The sequence below is a fragment of the Chenopodium quinoa genome, unplaced genomic scaffold (genome assembly GCF_001683475.1).
Source record: "Chenopodium quinoa cultivar QQ74 unplaced genomic scaffold, ASM168347v1, whole genome shotgun sequence".
Lineage (NCBI taxonomy): Eukaryota > Viridiplantae > Streptophyta > Magnoliopsida > Caryophyllales > Amaranthaceae > Chenopodium > Chenopodium quinoa.
Genome location: NW_018744304.1, coordinates 4,677,932 through 4,694,250, shown reverse-complemented (window position 1 = coordinate 4,694,250; position 16,319 = coordinate 4,677,932). Strand labels below are relative to the sequence as shown.

General features: G+C 45.8%; 1 protein-coding gene across 1 annotated transcript; it reads right to left on the bottom strand.

The window, feature by feature from the left end:
- Positions 1-15,221: 15,221 nt before the first annotated feature.
- Positions 15,222-16,253, bottom strand: LOC110695669. Its single transcript, XM_021872895.1, has 2 exons — positions 15,687-16,253; positions 15,222-15,595 (listed from the first exon to the last, which is right to left on the bottom strand). The coding sequence occupies exons 1-2, from the start codon at positions 15,846-15,848 to the stop codon at positions 15,287-15,289; spliced, it is 471 nt and encodes a 156-aa protein (XP_021728587.1). The 5' UTR covers positions 15,849-16,253; the 3' UTR covers positions 15,222-15,286.
- Positions 16,254-16,319: the final 66 nt, after the last annotated feature.

Here is a 16,319-nt window from a genome sequence, read left to right as displayed (position 1 = left end):
GGACGGCTGAATCTAGGACTAGGAGTGCCGCCTGCCCTTTTCCGGACCCATCTTTGCCCTTTATACAAAGTCCGACTGTATCTGTGTCTATGCAGAGCAGGATGGCCAGAACGAAAAAGACAGCTAGGATCTCAAATTCAGACGGCTCCTCCCACAGGGTGCCGCTTAGTGAAACATCTGACCAGGCGCCAGTTGTGGAAGTGAAACAAGGCGGCCTGGATGCCGGCAATTCTGTGGGGGAGTCATAGTGACCCCTTCCCATTTAACAGTTAACAAATCTGCTTCTTTTCAAAGAGAGGAGGCGGGCCCCTCCGGGAGAGGGGAAGAGTCGTCCTCTTCGGACTCGTCGGAGGACGATTCCGAGTCAAGCTCTTCTGGCCATGCTTCTTTGGGTACAGAAGAGAAAAACAGCTGCCTGCAAGAGGCGAGACTTTCTCACGCAGTTGAGAAGGGGGACAATTGGGCGGAACCATCCGCCTCTTACCGAGAGCTAAATACCCCCTACTACTGCACGGTACCTCGGGGCCAAATCACAGCCATGCAAGAGAAAGTGGAGAGCTTTATTGCAAACCACACCATGGGCCCCGATTTTCTAGTGTTTGTGCCGGATCCAGAAGACACAGTCGTCTGGCCGGCTGGTTTCAGTTATGATAGCGCCTGCTTTGGCTGCTACGAGGCGGCCATCAAGGCAGGGCTTCGCTTCCCATTACATCCGGCTGTTCAGCGGATTTTGGATGGGTATGAGTTGGGGTTATGGCAGTTAGCCCCAAACTCCTGGGTCAACGTACTCGGCTATGTGGCCGGGTGCGAACTGCACGGGGTGGAGCCGAGCTTCGAGGCTTTCGCCCATATGAACTATCTCAGCCGGACCCCTAAGACAGGCGGTACCGGCTGGTATCAATTGACAAGCCACAGGGGCTACCTCATGACAAGAGGTAAAGCAAACAAGTGGAAGGACTGGCGGAGCACCTTCCTCATCATTGAGAGTTCAGACATTGAGCTGAACAAGCGCTTCAATAGGTGGAACAGGAATCCGCCCCTTCTTGCAGGCGGCCGTAGCATGCCGCCTGTTCCCCCCAAGGCTAAGAAAGAGATCCTTGATAAAGGACTCTTTAAAGTAGAGTCGAGGGTCGACTCTACTTCAGGGGTACGAGAGCAAGTACCCCTGCACTGCGTCCCGAGCTTCAAGTGGCTCTATGACGAGTACTTTTTGGCCGCCTGCGGCCTCAGCAGTCGGTGCTCAAGAGGTAGTCGGCCTGTCGAATACCCTGTTGTTCCATACATTTGTTGTTTATCTTTTATTAACTTTGATGTTTGTTTTTGCAGCTGACGCCATGAGCAAAATCACCGCCTCCAAGACTGCGGCGGCCATGTTGCGGGCCTCTATTATGCAACAAGCTTCAACCGACTCCCCCAAAAAGGGGGCACCCTTGGTGAGCTCCGAACCTTTCACCCTCTTTTTGGAGTGTTTATGCATATACTGACTTTTTTCTTCTGTTTTAGACGGGTACTCCAAGAGCTTCATCTTCCCAACAGTCGGACCCCAAGGCCCGGAAGACGACTGTTGGGAGCTCTCCTGGTTCTGCCAGGAAACAGGTGGCGGCTGAGAAGCAGCCGGCCACTTCTTCTAAAACTCCAACTAGGCCGCCTAGAGGTATGAAGTTGTCCTTGTAAATTTTAGACTTGCTCCCTTTTTTACTAAGTCTAATCCGTTTGTTTATGCTTGATGCAGCCGGCCCCCAGGAGACTGACTTGGTAGAGATGGCCAAGTCTATGATCAGGGCAGTTCCTCCAGCTGAAAGGGAGGCGGTCAGGGGTGTCGGCACCCTTGACCTTGACGGGATTGCAGGGGTCCTTGCTGAGGTATACTTAGCATATTTTTGAGTATTTGAATTTCAGGACGCCTGTTTTATTTTTTGTTTGGAAACTGACGCCTGTTTCTTTGTACTTAGGCCCTGCTCCGAGTGAACGGCCTTCGCAAGCCGCTTGTTCGGAAGAACAAAGAGGTAAAGGCTGCAAAAGCTATGGCCGCCTCTGACTGTGATAAGGCAATGTTTCAAATTGCCCAAAATGAAGTTCTGACCATTGATATTCTTTATTATCAGGCGCAGGCTACCGCCGCTGTTCGGGCTCAGTTAGAGGCGGCCCAGAAGAAGAATGACGAGCTGGAGGCGACCATCACAAATCTCAAGGCCGAGCTGAAACCTCTTCGCCTGAAAATGTACTCTTACGAAGCCATGGAGAAATCCTTGGCCAGCGTAAAGGAACGCCTGGTGACCCAGGAGAAGAGTCTTACCCAAGAGCTCTCGGAAAAGGCCGAGCAAGAGAAGAAAGAGCTGGTCCGGGAGATGATGGAAGACTCCGCTCAAATCCAGCGCATGACCTGGGGCCGCCTCTTCCCCAGTGCCGACTTTGCCTCTTGGGAAAGAACGTAACGCCAGTGTTCGGATACATATAATCAAGAGATCCTGGCGGCTGCTGAAGAAGAGGCGTTGGAGGAAGCGTTGGAGGAGGAGGAGCCGGTAGTGGCGCTTGTGCCGCTTGGGGGTAAGGCATCAAAAAAGGATGTAGTTGAAGCCGAGTCCAGCAAGAAGAGTGCTGACCAGGCGGCAGCTGCTAATACTGAACTGCCCCCTTCTTAGGCTTTATGTATTCTTTCCACGGCCTGCATGCCGTTTGCTTTGTATTTACCCGGCCAGGGGGCCGGGGCTTTGAATATTTTGCTGGTCTTTAATGACCGGCTTATTTTTAATGAATTTTTGTTTTGCCTCAAATTTGTCTAAGTATTGAATATTCCAATATCCAATTGTTCACTAGACCGACTGTTTTAAATGGCCGATAGTTACAGACAGGTACGGAAAATTAGTCACGCCGCCTATGCCCCTGGACGACTGGTTGTCTGTTTCCAGGATAGACGATCAGTCGGCCATTTATCCAATCAGTATTCGAACTATTTTAAAGACTGGATCCTTTTTAGGCAGGCGGTCCTGTCTTTTGTAAATTTAACCAAGTAGGAAAGTGGTCTGACCAAGTAAACATGAGTGTTACCTAGTCGCTAAGGAACTGAGTAGTTGAGATAACAAGCGGCGGGTACCGGTTGTTTCCCTTTATTTAATATTTGTTGGCTTTTAACTCGTAATTTGTTAACTTAGCAGGAGTAGTGGTTGAGAGCCCCTGTTTGATAAAAACAAGCGGACGACTCATACCTTTTAGGCTCCATACTAAGTTTGAGGGAGTGACTATAAGTTAACATAGGAGTTACTTAGTCTCCGTCACACTAGATTGAGTAGTAGAGGTTCCAGGCGGCGGAGGCCGGCTGATCCCCTTGATTCGCCAATGTTTGTTGGCTATTAACTCAAGAGGTACCCCCTGCATTTATCCCAAGTAATACAGGCGGTCATCTGACTCAGATGTCAACTGCTACCACTGGTTTGGTTAGTGATAGAGGTATCCTCGTCTCAAAAACGGCTACGTGGTTGTCCTTGGGGACAGTCGTATAGGTGCCGTGTAATTAGTTTATAGAACAATGTTCCACCCAAAAGGGAGCTGCTCTCTGCGACGAATTTCATCTGGAGGGATGCCGCCGGACGCCTGCTATGATGTTGGGACAGGTCGTAGTAGTTTTGTAAATTTGATCAGTTGGCTTGGCGCCTTGTCTGATCATTCGGCCTGTGGCCTTGGTAAGTTCTTGGTGAACGTAGGTGCTAAGTAAAAGGAGGGTAGCCGCCTGTTAGGCACAGGGTCGACCAGGCCCCAATCTTTTTAGCTAAGTATTAGGGGGGTGGCTATGTGTTTGGAACTAGTCGGCCATCTTCTTATGGAGAGTAGCCGACTATATGTCCAGACGACATGCCCCTAAATAGAGTAAAATACTCAATGGAGAGTGGCCGACTGTAAAGGTACAGACGGCATGCCCCTCTGAAGTAAAAATACTCAATGGAGAGTAGCCGACTGTAAAAGTTCAGACGGCATGCCACTCTAAAAATAGAGTAAAACTCAATGGAGAGTAGCCGACTGTAAAGGTACAGACGGCATGCCCCTCTTTAAGTAAGTAAAAATTAAACATGGAGAGTAGCCGACTATTTGTTAGTAGGCGTGCCCCTCTTAGTACGAAATTGAATAGTAAGTGCAAACTTTTATTAAATAGCTCTTGACTATTTACATCATTCAAAAGAAATATTTCTTAAGATTATCTACATTCCAAGTTCGAGGCAACGGTTGTCCGTCTGGTGTTTCCAGACGGTAGGTACCGTCCCTGACTTCCTCATAGATTCGGTAGGGTCCTTCCCAGTTGGGAGTTAGTTTGCCAGACTCATTAGCCCTACCAACTGCTTCCATTTTTCTAAGTACAAAGTCCCCTACTTTGAGTGGACGCCTGTGTACTTTTTTGTTGTATGATCTAGTCATTCTCAGGCGATAGATCTCATGGCGCAAGACAGCATTGCCCCTCTTTTCAGGAAGTGAGTCTAATGACAGGCGCATGGCTTCCCAGTTTGCCTCTTCGTCATATAGCATTACTCGAAGAGTCGGCTCGTAGTGTTCTATTGGAAGAACAGCTTCCGCACCGTAAGTTAGGAGGAATGGAGTTTCTCCAGTCGCCCCTTTTTCAGTCGTCCTAATGGCCCAGAGAACATGTGGTAGTTCATCCGCCCATAGGCCGCCTGCTCGTTCAATCTTTTTCTTGAGACCGTCTGAGATGATTTTATTAAAGGCTTCTACCTGGTCGTTTGCTTGTGGACGGCCGACAGATGCAAAGTAGTTTGCAATTCCTTGGTCACCCAACTAGCTTTTGAGAACAGGCGTCTCAAATTGGGGACCATTATCAAAAACCATAGACATGGGAACCCCGAACCGAGTGATGACATTTCTCCAAATGAATGAAATTACATCTTTCGTCTTGATTCCCTTTACAGCCTCCGCCTCTACCCATTTAGTGAAGTAGTCGACGGCAACAAGTATGTACCTCCTTCCGCCTGTAGCAGGCGTATATGGACCCAGAATGTCCATGCCCCACTTAGCAAACGGTAGTGGGCTGTGAATGGTAGTGAGGTCAGTAGCCGGACGGTGAATTAGTTTGCCAAACCTTTGGCACTTGTCACATTTTTTCACCATCTCCATTGCATCTGCTTCCAGAGTAGGCCAAAAGTAGCCCTGCCGCCTTGCCCTTTGAGCAAGCGTCCTACCGCCTATATGAGAAGCACAGTAACCAGAGTGAAGATCGTCTAGTATCTCTCGTCCCTTTTCTGGAGTAACACACTTTAAGAAGGGTTGAAGGTACCCCTTTTTGTGAAGTTCTCCCTTTATCATTTCAAAACAGGTGGCTCGTTTTTTCAGTGCTGCCGCCTGTTGAGGATCATCCGGCAGTGTACCGTTTGTCAGATATGCCCTGATTGAATCCATCCAGGTTGAGCTTCTGTCTAGGATTCCAATAGGGTTTTCCTCGATGCTTCTCTTCTCCATTACTTCCCAAATAACAGTTCGAGGAGTATCAGAGGAGGCGGATGATGCTAATTTTGACAGTGCATCCGCCTGGTTGTTTTCTGTTCTCGGCACTTGGATCAGATGGAAATCCTCAAGGGAGCCGACTGCTTGTCGGACCGCCTGTAAATACTTGATCATGGCCGGATGGGTTGCTTCGTATTCGCCATTGTACTGACTCACTATCAATTGTGAATCGGAACAGGCGTCTATTTTTCTTGCCCCTGCCGCCTTGCACATGCGGATCCCGGCTAGTAAAGCTTCATATTCTTCCTCATTGTTTGAAGCCTGAAAACTGAAGCGTAGAGCATACTCGTACCTGTCGCCCTCTGGCGACTGACATATGACGCCTGCTCCACAACCATTTGAAGTAGAGCTTCTGTCCACATATACCTTCCATACTTGGTCTGGAACTTGAGAGTCAGGAGGACGAGTCATCTCTACAATAAAATCAGCAAAGGCTTGCCCCTTCACTGCTTTTCTAGGCTCGAATGTAACTTCGAGGCTCTGTATTTCTATGGCCCATTTGATCATTCGGCCTGACGACTCCATGATGGTAAGTGGCCGCTTGATAGGTTGGTCTGTATACACGACGACTGCATGTGCCAAAAAGTAGGGCTTCAATTTTTTAACAGCCATGAAGAGTGCAAGACCAAATTTCTCCACTAGGGGATACCTCAACTCGGCATTTTTCAGTACGTGACTGACAAAGTAGACCGGGAGCTGACATCCGTCTCTTTCAGCAAGGAGAACAGCGCTTAACGCATGATCAGAGACGGCCAGGTACATGTAGAGTACCTCTTTGGGCAAAGGGCTGACCAGCCTCGGCAAGGAATGCAAGTGAACTTTTAATTTCTGGAAGGCGGCCTCAGCATCCGGCCCCCATTCAAACCTTGCCTTTTTCTTAATTGCCTGGAAAAAGTATAGGCATTTGTCGCCTGATCGGCTTAGAAATCTTCCCAAGGCCGCCAGACAACCTGTTAACTTCTGAACCTCTCGGATGGTACGAGGCGACTGCATGTCAATGACCGCCTGCACCTTCTAAGGGTTCGCCTCTATTCCTCTCTGATTGATAAGGAATCCGAGAAATTTCCCAGACTCAACTCCAAATACACATTTCTTGGGATTGAGCATGACATGGTGCCGCCTGAGTGTGGCGAAAGTTTCTCGGAGGTCCGACAGATGATCTTTCTGAAGTTTAGTCTTGACAATCATATCATCAATGTATGCCTCGACGTTTCTCCCAATCTGATCAAAGAACACAGTGTTTATCATTCGTTGGAAGGTAGCCGGGGCATTCTTAAGACCAAACGGCATGACCGTGTAACAGTATAACCCCTGATCAGTGACGAAGGCCGTCTTCTCCTGATCTTTCTTCCATAAAGGAATTTGATGGAAACCAGAATAGGCGTCCATAAAACTCATCAAGGCATGGCCGGCTGTTGAGTCGACCAGGTTATCAATTTTAGGCAGAGGGTAACTGTCTTTGGGGCACGCCTTGTTTAAGTCTGTGTAGTCTACACACATTCGCCAGGTGCCATTCGGCTTTTTAACAAGCACCACATTTGCAACCCAGTCTGGGAAGTAACATTGCCGAATGAACCCTGCATCAAGTAATTTTTTAACTTCGGCGGCTGCCGCCTGACTTCTTTCTTCGTTATGGTTCCGCTTCTTTTGCCGTACCGGCTTCTTTTTCGGATCCACGGCCAGTTTATGTACCGCCAGATCAGGACTAATGCCTGGCATTTCATGGACTTCGAATGCAAAGATGTCCTTGTATTCTTTCAATAGTTTGTGAAAGTTGTCACCAAGGTTTCTCAGAGCAGTCGTCCCAACTTTGACTGTTCGGTCAGGACGTGAGTCGTCTAAGATCAGGTCCGCATGCTCACCAGCCGGCTGAGGGCGGAACTCATCAGGTCGCTCCTCTGCCAATGATTGCTATTTTCTTTCTTTTCTTGCGGCCCCTGTCTGGGATGCCTTTCTCTTTTTGCCGCCTGCTTCTTGAACAGGCACACTCTCCTTGTCAAGGTCTGTTTTTTCACCGCTTGACCCAGTAGCCATAACAGTGGGCTTGACATCCGAGAGATAGCACTCTCGGGCCATCCTCTGATCTCCCCTTAGGGAGCCGACTGTTCCATTATCCCTCTCAAACTTGAGCAACATAAGAGATAGGATTATAACAGCCTTGGAATTATTCAGGGTAGGTCGACCCAGAATCATGTTGTAGGCCGAGAGTTCCTCTACTACCAGGAACCGGACTACCATGTGTCGTCCTTCCCCTTTTTCGCCCAGGCGGACGGGTAAATCTACTCGTCCCAGTGGGTGGACGACTCCTCCTCCAAACCCTACTAAAGGGTGGGAGGCCGGATGTATGCAATCAGTCTGATATTTTAGTTTCGACAGACATTTGCTACTGATGAGATCTGAGGAGCTTCCGGTATCTATGAGGATTCGGCCAACTCTCTGGTTGGCCACTTTACATTCAATAACGAGAGGGTCGTCATGCGGCCCCCTTACCCCTTCTAGATCCTCTTCAGTGATGACAATCTCAGGAAATGAATATTTGGACGGCCGTTCTTGGTGAACGGAATTTACATCTAACCGCCTGATATTGTCTTTGTTGCCCCTAATAGTGGGGCTGCCTCCTGAGAAGCCGCCTGCAATGGTGTAGACGACTGCATCATCTGTATCAGAGTTGTCGGCCTGCTGATTCTTTTTGGCCGACTGCTTTTTTGAGGAAGTGTTCCCCGTAGATTTCTTGACATAAGTGTCAAGATCACCTTGCTCAGCCAGGCGGTCTAGGTAACGCATGAGACTGATGCAGTCATTGGTGTGATGACCAACATCATCATGATAAGCACAGAATTTATCTTGGTTCCGGTTGTTTGCAGAACCCTTCATGGGGACCGGCTTCTCAATTGAGATCCGTCCCTTGATTTCTTTTAGGATAAACTGGTTATCCTTGTTAAACGCATACTTTGGGGAGTATGGTTTGAATTCTTTTTTCTTTTTCTGAGCCGGCTGTTTAGAGGAATCAGCCGCCCAGACCTCTTTTCTTTTCTCATCTTTGTTTGACGACTGTTTCTGTCGTCCTTCTCTTTTGTCGAACCTTTTCCCGTCCGACTGTTTTATCGTACAAAGATCAGTCGCCTGTATATAGGCTTCTGCTTCAATCAAGGCCTCTTGAAGAGTCGCCACCCTTTTTCGAACCAAATCAAATTTGAAGGTAGACCCGTCTTTGAGACCTCTGAAAAAGTCAGTATAAGCTACCTCATCCGGTAACCCTTGAATCTGTATTCTCATCAGGTTAAACCGCCTGATGTAAGAACGAAGCCCCTCCTTCTCGCCCTGCTAAATTGTTCCCAAATCAAGGGTCGTTTTCTTCGCAGGGATGTTCATGGCGAAGTTGGAGGTAAATAAGTAAGCAAGCGTCCTGAAGCTATTTACACAACCAGTCGGCAGGTTGCCGAACCATTGCTGTGCGATTCCTTTGAGAGTCGCTGGGAAACACTTGCACCAAGTGGGATCATCCAACCCTTGAAGGTACATCAGGTTGGTGAATGCCATCAGATGGTCTTCTGGGTTAGTAGTGCCGTCATAGGCACCTACTAGTACATTTTTCACTTTGGCCGGCTGAGCGGCTTCAGTAATTTCCTTGGAGAAGGCCGACGGCTGTTCACCAAGTCTAAGAAACCGTAGCTGCCAGTCCATAGGTTGGACTTTTTTGCTGCAGGTCCACCAAACGGAGGTGGCTGCAAAAAATACTGTTGTTGCGGCACAAATGGTAAGTTTGGTACCGCCTGGTCACTATGAAAGCCGGACTGACGGGAGGTGCCGCCTGACTGACTCTCATGGTACGACTGAGTATGCCTCATCGAGGCATTTCGCAAACTGTCTTGAAAGTTTGAAGTAGAGGCCGACTCTGACAATCGGTCACTCTTCTTCTGCTCTAGCAGTAGCCGAGCATCTGTGAATGTTTGCTTCGACCCGTCCGCCTGAATATGACGAACATGTTTCCTATTTCCTGTAGGATAACGGAATTTTGTGAAATCAAGGGCAGGTGGCTCCCGCTTCCTAGATTTAGGATGAGGAGTCGCCTCTCGCCCTTGAACTGGCTTCCTCTTCAGTGAAGTGGAGGGTTTCTTGGCCGACTGCTCCTTGACTGGAGCAGGCGGCTTCTTGTTGATCAACTCTTGAATCTCTCCCTTGAAGTCCCTCATGAAGGTCATGAGTTCGTTCCTTGTGATGGGAGCAGACCCATCAGTCGGCTGTTGCCGAACAGGCGGTGCGCCTGCTGGCTCGCTTCCTGTTTGAAGATGCTCCCGTTCCCTCCTTTCGGTATGACGGGTACGTCGGGCCCTTAGGGTCCCGTCTGAAGCTGTATGAGCTTCAACTTCAAATTCACTTTCGGTATCATGGTCCGACTGAACTTGAGGGTCGTCTAGGGGACGCCTCTCTTCAGGAGTCGGTACAGACTTGGATGCCATCTCATAAGTACTCTCCCCACAAACGGCGCCAAATGTTTCGGGGTTTTCTGATGTCCTGCGGGAGAGTTACAATTCCGAGACTGGAACCAGACGCCTGTACCTGCAAAATAACGGAGACTCCTGGGAGCTCCGCCTCCAACGGTCAAGTTAGTACCTGATTAAGGAGTAATTAATGCAGAAATTAAAGTGATTTGGTCTCTCTAGGTGAGAGTGTTTAATGTAGGTAATCTGCTTTGTTAGCGAGATCAGTCGGTTATTACTGTGTGTAATTAATGTGTTTTTTCCGTAATGTTTCTGTTCTCCCCCTTAATGAGGATTAAGGGAGATATTTATAACCTTGGAAAACGTGCCCATCCTAGGTTTAGGTAAACCTAGGGCCGATTGGGCTTCCCTCGGAAGTTGGGCCTGGGTGGCCGGTTTCTCCATTAGGCATGGAGTATGCCACATGTCTTGACATAACAGGTCCAAGGTGGACGAATAAGCGCGTGCCACGTGGGAAGCCCTGACTGTTCCAACTGGGGGACACTTGGCAGGACCTGATTGGTCCACGTGGCGCATTCCGATTGGTGGGAGCAAAATCCCCTAACCACCCATAATAATCCAACCTTTCGATTATTCCGCATTAATCCAACCTTTGCCCCCCATTTTCTCCCAGCAACCCTTTTTAACTGGCAGTCGGCTAAAGAAATCAATCTTATTGCCGTTGACATGTTGACTGTTTGCTTTCCCTCTTCAATGAATTAGGCGCCATTACTACTCCAACCACTTGTGTCACCATCACCATCAATTGATGAGCGTTTATCGCCATTACTTCTCCCTTCAAATTACTTTTTTTCCTTACTGTTTTCACTCTCCTCCTTTCACTCTCAATTACTGCTCTCCACTCTGTTCTACCTAAATTTGTACTTGGTGAAAGCAGAACGAATTCGCGCAGGAGACTACTGTGGTCCTCGAATCAACGCATTACACATGGAGGTATGTCATCAATGAACCCTAAATTTTTTTCCTTTTATGGGTAATTGTATGTTAGGTGTGGTAAATTTGCTTTTTTTGGATGCCTATGCTATGTAATTGCGACAATTGTTGTGATGTTTGCTGTAGTGTTATGAATGTGGTGTTTGATAATAATTGATTGTTTTATTGCGAATTTTTTGCTCTGCTTTGGTTTATTGGTTGTAAATTGTTGTGTATGTTGTGGTTTATTGGTAGATTGATGACCCTTTCTCTGCTGTCACACTGAAGTATCGTTTTGGGGGTGTTTTCAAAACCTATGCAAATGGAGAGGTAGTATATAAAAGTGGAAAATTTAGGACTTTTTGCATTGATACTGACAAGTTGTGTTGGTGGTGGTTGGAAGATTTTGCAAAAGAATGTGGGGACTATGATAAGATAGACTTTCTGTTTTATTAAGTTCCTGGTATGACCTTAGCAAATGGTTTGAGAAAGGTTTACTCAGACCTTGAAGTGCTGGAGATAAGGAGTTTAGTTGAGAAAAACAGATGTATTGAAATTTATGTGTGTGATGGAATGGAGGGCCCACATTTTCAACCTAAGCAGAAGTTGCCAATAAGGAGGTGCCCACCCAAAACCTTAATGATAAAAGATGCTTCCAACCAGAAAGATGCTTGTACCTCAGATCTTGTCTCACAAAAATCTAAGCCACCTTACACTCAACCCTTAATAAAGCAAAAAAAAAAGACAGACACACACCCACACCTCTCTCTGCATATACCATTAGCAGTCAATACAGTCAAACAACATTTGCTTCTCCTTTCACATAACCTAACCCAAACTCACCCCAAAAGATCATTGAGGATGACCCTTGGCTAGATAACAGAGCAGGAAGCCCAGTTGAATGGAATGAGCTTATAAAATATTCTGAGCAGACTCAGGATTCAGATCCAGTCTACGATCCTATCACTGATAAAGGAAAAGGGATTGGTGTGGTAGTGGATGACCCTTGGCTAGATAACAGACCAGAAAACCCACTACAATGGAATGAGCTTTTAAACTTTTCTGAGCAGAGTGAGGATTCAGATCCACTATATGATCCTATCACTGAGGATGAGTTAGATGGAAGTTTAGATCTACAAGATGAGTTTGATGAGCAGGAGGAGGGGTTCAATGAAAGTTTGCTTGGGGATGATGGAGGTTATGAAACAGAAGTAGATGATGAAGAGTTCAAAACTGCAAAAGAGAGGGTGAGGACTTGTTCTACTAAGCTTGTTGAAATAGCAAAGCAACTTCAGAGGGAAGCTGCAGAAGGGAGGTTAGGCAACCATGGGGAACAGACTCAAGTAGGAGGAGCAACAGTAGGGACTGGTCAGGAAGGAAATGAGAGTGAATATGATGACAGTGATGATGATTTACTGACTCCAGGAAACAGTGATGAGGATGAAACTAGGGAAGAAAGAAAGAAGAGGTCAGGTACTCTGGTGAAAGCAGACACAGATTTTGATGTGTTCACTTGGAAGGTTGGTCAAAGGTTTGCATCTAGGGATGATTTTAAAGATGCAGTGGCTAAGTATGCTATATTACAGGGAAGGGATCTAGTATTTGAGATCAGTGACCAAAAAAGGAAGCAAAGACTTGGAGTTGGGTGTGTGCCAGGCTGTGGTTTTTACCTGTATGGTGCTTAGGATTCTAGGAGAGCAACATTTGTGGTTAAAAGGGTTGAGTCAGACCATACCTATCAAAGAAACATGAAAAGAAACAGACAACTGAAGTCTACTTGGGTAGCTAGGCAATTTTTAGAGGTGTTCAAAAGTAGACCCCATTGGCCTGCCAAAGAGATCATTGAGACAATCAGGAGGGCTTTTAAGGTGGTAGTGAGGAGGGGATTTGCATATAAGGTGAAATATGCTGCACACAAATTGCTCCATGGGTCAATGCATGAGCATTATCAAAAGGTTGTAGGTACCTGGCTGCTTTGAAGAGTAGTAGTCCAGGGAGTTCACTTGAGTTGGTGACTGTGACAACACTGAAGAAAAAGCCACTCACACCTGTTTTCCAAAGATTGTTTACTTGTTTTGAGGGTTTGCAAAATGGTTGGAAAGAGGGGTGTAGAAGGGTGATTTGTGTGGATGGGTGTATTCTGGAAACTTTTATAGGAGGGCAGCTGTTGACAGCAGTTGGCAGGGATGGCAATGAGCAAATGTATCTCATTGCCTGGGCAGTTGCTGAGGGGGAAAACTATCTGTATTGGGAGTGGTTCTCTGGGGAACTTCAAAAGTGTCTAGATCTTGGAGATGGAGAAGGGATCTGCATCATTTCAGATGAACACATGGTATGTCTTCTGTCTGTTGAAGTTGTTTTCATTGTTATGCATTTTATTGCCTTATTTGTGATATATGGTTATGTTGTTTGTTGTGAAGGCTATCTTGAATGGTGTTAGAGTTGTCCTCCCTAGGGCAGAGCACGGACACTGTGCTAGGCATGTGTTTGCATTGTGGCAAAGAACTTATAAGGGGGATGATTTGAAGCTTCTGTTTTGGACAATAGCTAAGGCATACAACTTAGCTGATTATAATGATGCTTTAGAGAAGCTGGAGACATTAAACTCATATGCTGCCACTGCATTTAAAGGCTACAACCCTAAGCTATTCTGTAGAGCCTTCTTGGACACATCTGTGAAAACAGATGCAATCACTAGTAACATGGCTGAGACCTTTAATGGGTATATCATCAATGCTAGAACAAAGCATTTGATTTATATGCTTGAGGAAATTAGGGCTGCCTTGATGCAGAGGCTTGTGCTAAAGAGGATTGAAATGCAGAAATGTACTTCAGTTCTTTGCCCTATATTCTGAAGAAGCTTGAGAAAGAGAAAGACAAAGTTGCATACTGTGATGTCATGCCTTCAATTGAATCATTGTTTAATGTTAGCTACCAGCTAGATCAATTAGTTGTGAATTTGGAGATCGACAAGAACATGTACTTGTAGAAAGTGGGACATGGTTGGAATACCATGTTTCCATGCAGTTGCATGCATCTTTTTCCTGCACCAAAATGCTGAAGACTATGTTGATAAATGGTACAGGAAGGATGTGTACATGAAAGCTTATGCAGGTTTGTTTTTAGTTAAAGTTAGGCTTATGTTGTCAATGTTGATGTTGTTAATATATGATTATGCTCTCTATTTAAGGGTCAATTCCACCATGTGAGGGGGAAGGACATTGGCCACAAGTGAATTGTAACCTTGAACCCCCTCCCATCAAGATAAGACCAGGCAGGCTTAGGAAAAATAGGATCAAGGATCCTCATGAGAATCCCAAGAAACCAGGGACATTGACAAGGGTTGGCATGGAAATGACCTGCAGTGTGTGTAAAGAGAAGGGTCATAACAAAAGAAGGTGTCCAAACAACAACACATCTACTGCTAGTGAACCTCCAGCAAAAAGACCAAAGGGCAAACCAAGGAATGATGGTCAGGTACCCCATTCAGAAGGGTCTGCTGACCAACAAACTCAAATCTCTACTATGCAGCAACCTACTGGTGCCACCCAACAACATCACCTTGCTACTACACAACCTAACCAGCTTAGGAGAGAGGGGAGGATGATAAGAGGAGGACCTGGTTTAAGAGGAGGACCTGGTTCAAGAGGTGGCAGATCCTCTTCTACTGCATCTGTTAGGGGGAGCACTGGAACAGGACAAGGAGGAAGGGGAAGAGGAAGAGGAAGGAACAGACCTCCTATTGGTGTTGGGATGCTTATTTCAGCTGATGGCAGTGCTATCCAAGGAGTGAGTTAGCTCATTTCACTCTGTTTAGTTTCATGTCTTTATGATCTTCTTTGTTCACTTACATTGTGTTGTCATGTGTTTACAGGGACCTTCTCAAGGCAGGTAGAATGACCCTGGAACTCAAGGCAGCCAAGTTTGACAAGCTGTGATGAGGTGTTCAACACAACAACAACAAGTACCTGGATCAAACTAAGATGGTGACATGTAATTTTAGCCATATTTTGAGTACAATATGTACTCTGAATATTTTAGCCTATCAGTTGCATGTATTGACAATATTTTAACCTTTATTTTGACTTAGGGAATATTTTGTGAACAATGTTTTAGGCTATTAATTATGTATGGTTTATGCTACACTATCAATATGGTGGCATGTAATTTATGCCTATCATTGTTGGCCAAATTATTATCAACTATGTATGGTTTGTCATGCACTGTCAACATGGTTTTTGCTACACTGTCAACACATTTCACCAAGGCATATACATATATATGCACACAGAAAAGATTGAGTGTTTCTAAACACCTTCCTTTTATTAATAACTTCAACACATTACATTCAACAATTCTAACATAACCTACTTCAAATACATCACAATAATCCCAAATAACACCCATGGCAACATTAAAGCCAAAGAAAAATTCTTCGCATTCCTAGAACTCTTCATAAGTTCAATTCGCATTTGAGAAACCTCTGCTTTCAACTCCTGCAAGTCTTCTTCTATGTTCTCCTTTTTCAATTGCAACTTCTTAACCTTCTCTTCAACCATCTGCTTCTGCATTTCCAATTCCGCAATTGTGGTTTCCTTCTCGAACAACTGAAACCGGAGTTCATCCTCTATTTCTCTAACACCACCAATCCACTTGAAAAAACCATAATCCGCATCCTGAAATTGAAAAACACACAACCAGTATTAAATTCCCAAATAAACCCTAAATTGTAATCCCTAATTCAATTACAATAACAACGCAACTCACAGGCCATGAGTGACAGCCATAGAATTTCATTCTAGAATTTGGACCATTCTTCACAGTACGCACCATCGCATCAGTTCCACATTTGCATTTCAAGTTCGACAGACAACCCCTTGAAGAAGACAAACCAGAATTGCAACTTCCTCGATGTTTTGCCCTATCCATAATTACAGATTTTTCTAAATTAATTCGCAACCTCAAATAATAAAGCAGGATTGAGAAAGAATGGTTGTGAAGAATCGAGGAGGAACACACAAGGGGAAAGCTGAACAGAGGAGGGAGGGGGGTTGTTAAATAAAGGGGAGTTTTTTCTATTTTTTAAAAAACCAAAATAATTCAAACAACGGTAAGTGCCACGTCATCATAAAACCGGTTGATACCGATTGTTGACCTACAAGGGTTGCTGGGAGAAAATGGGGGGCAAAGGTTGGATAAATGCGGAATAATCGAAAGGTTGAATTAATATGGGAGAACGGAGCAAAGGTTGGATTATTCCCATTAAATTTTCCTAAACCTTATAACAAGGAACATCGGCTATTGATTTAAGAAGCAGAGCTCCTAAAAATGTCCTTGACTGAAAGCAAAGGTTGAACAAATGTTATTTCCTACCTTCCACAACCCCCAAGCCTCAGCAAC

Bases quoted from the DNA above. Each gene is read 5' to 3' on its own strand.
- LOC110695669 (XM_021872895.1), bottom strand. From the start codon at position 15,848: ATGGATAGGGCAAAACATCGAGGAAGTTGCAATTCTGGTTTGTCTTCT. The intron at 15,596-15,686 runs GTGAGTTGCGTT...TTTCAATTTCAG, and splicing joins ATGGCTGTCACTCATGGCCT to GATGCGGATTATGGTTTTTT.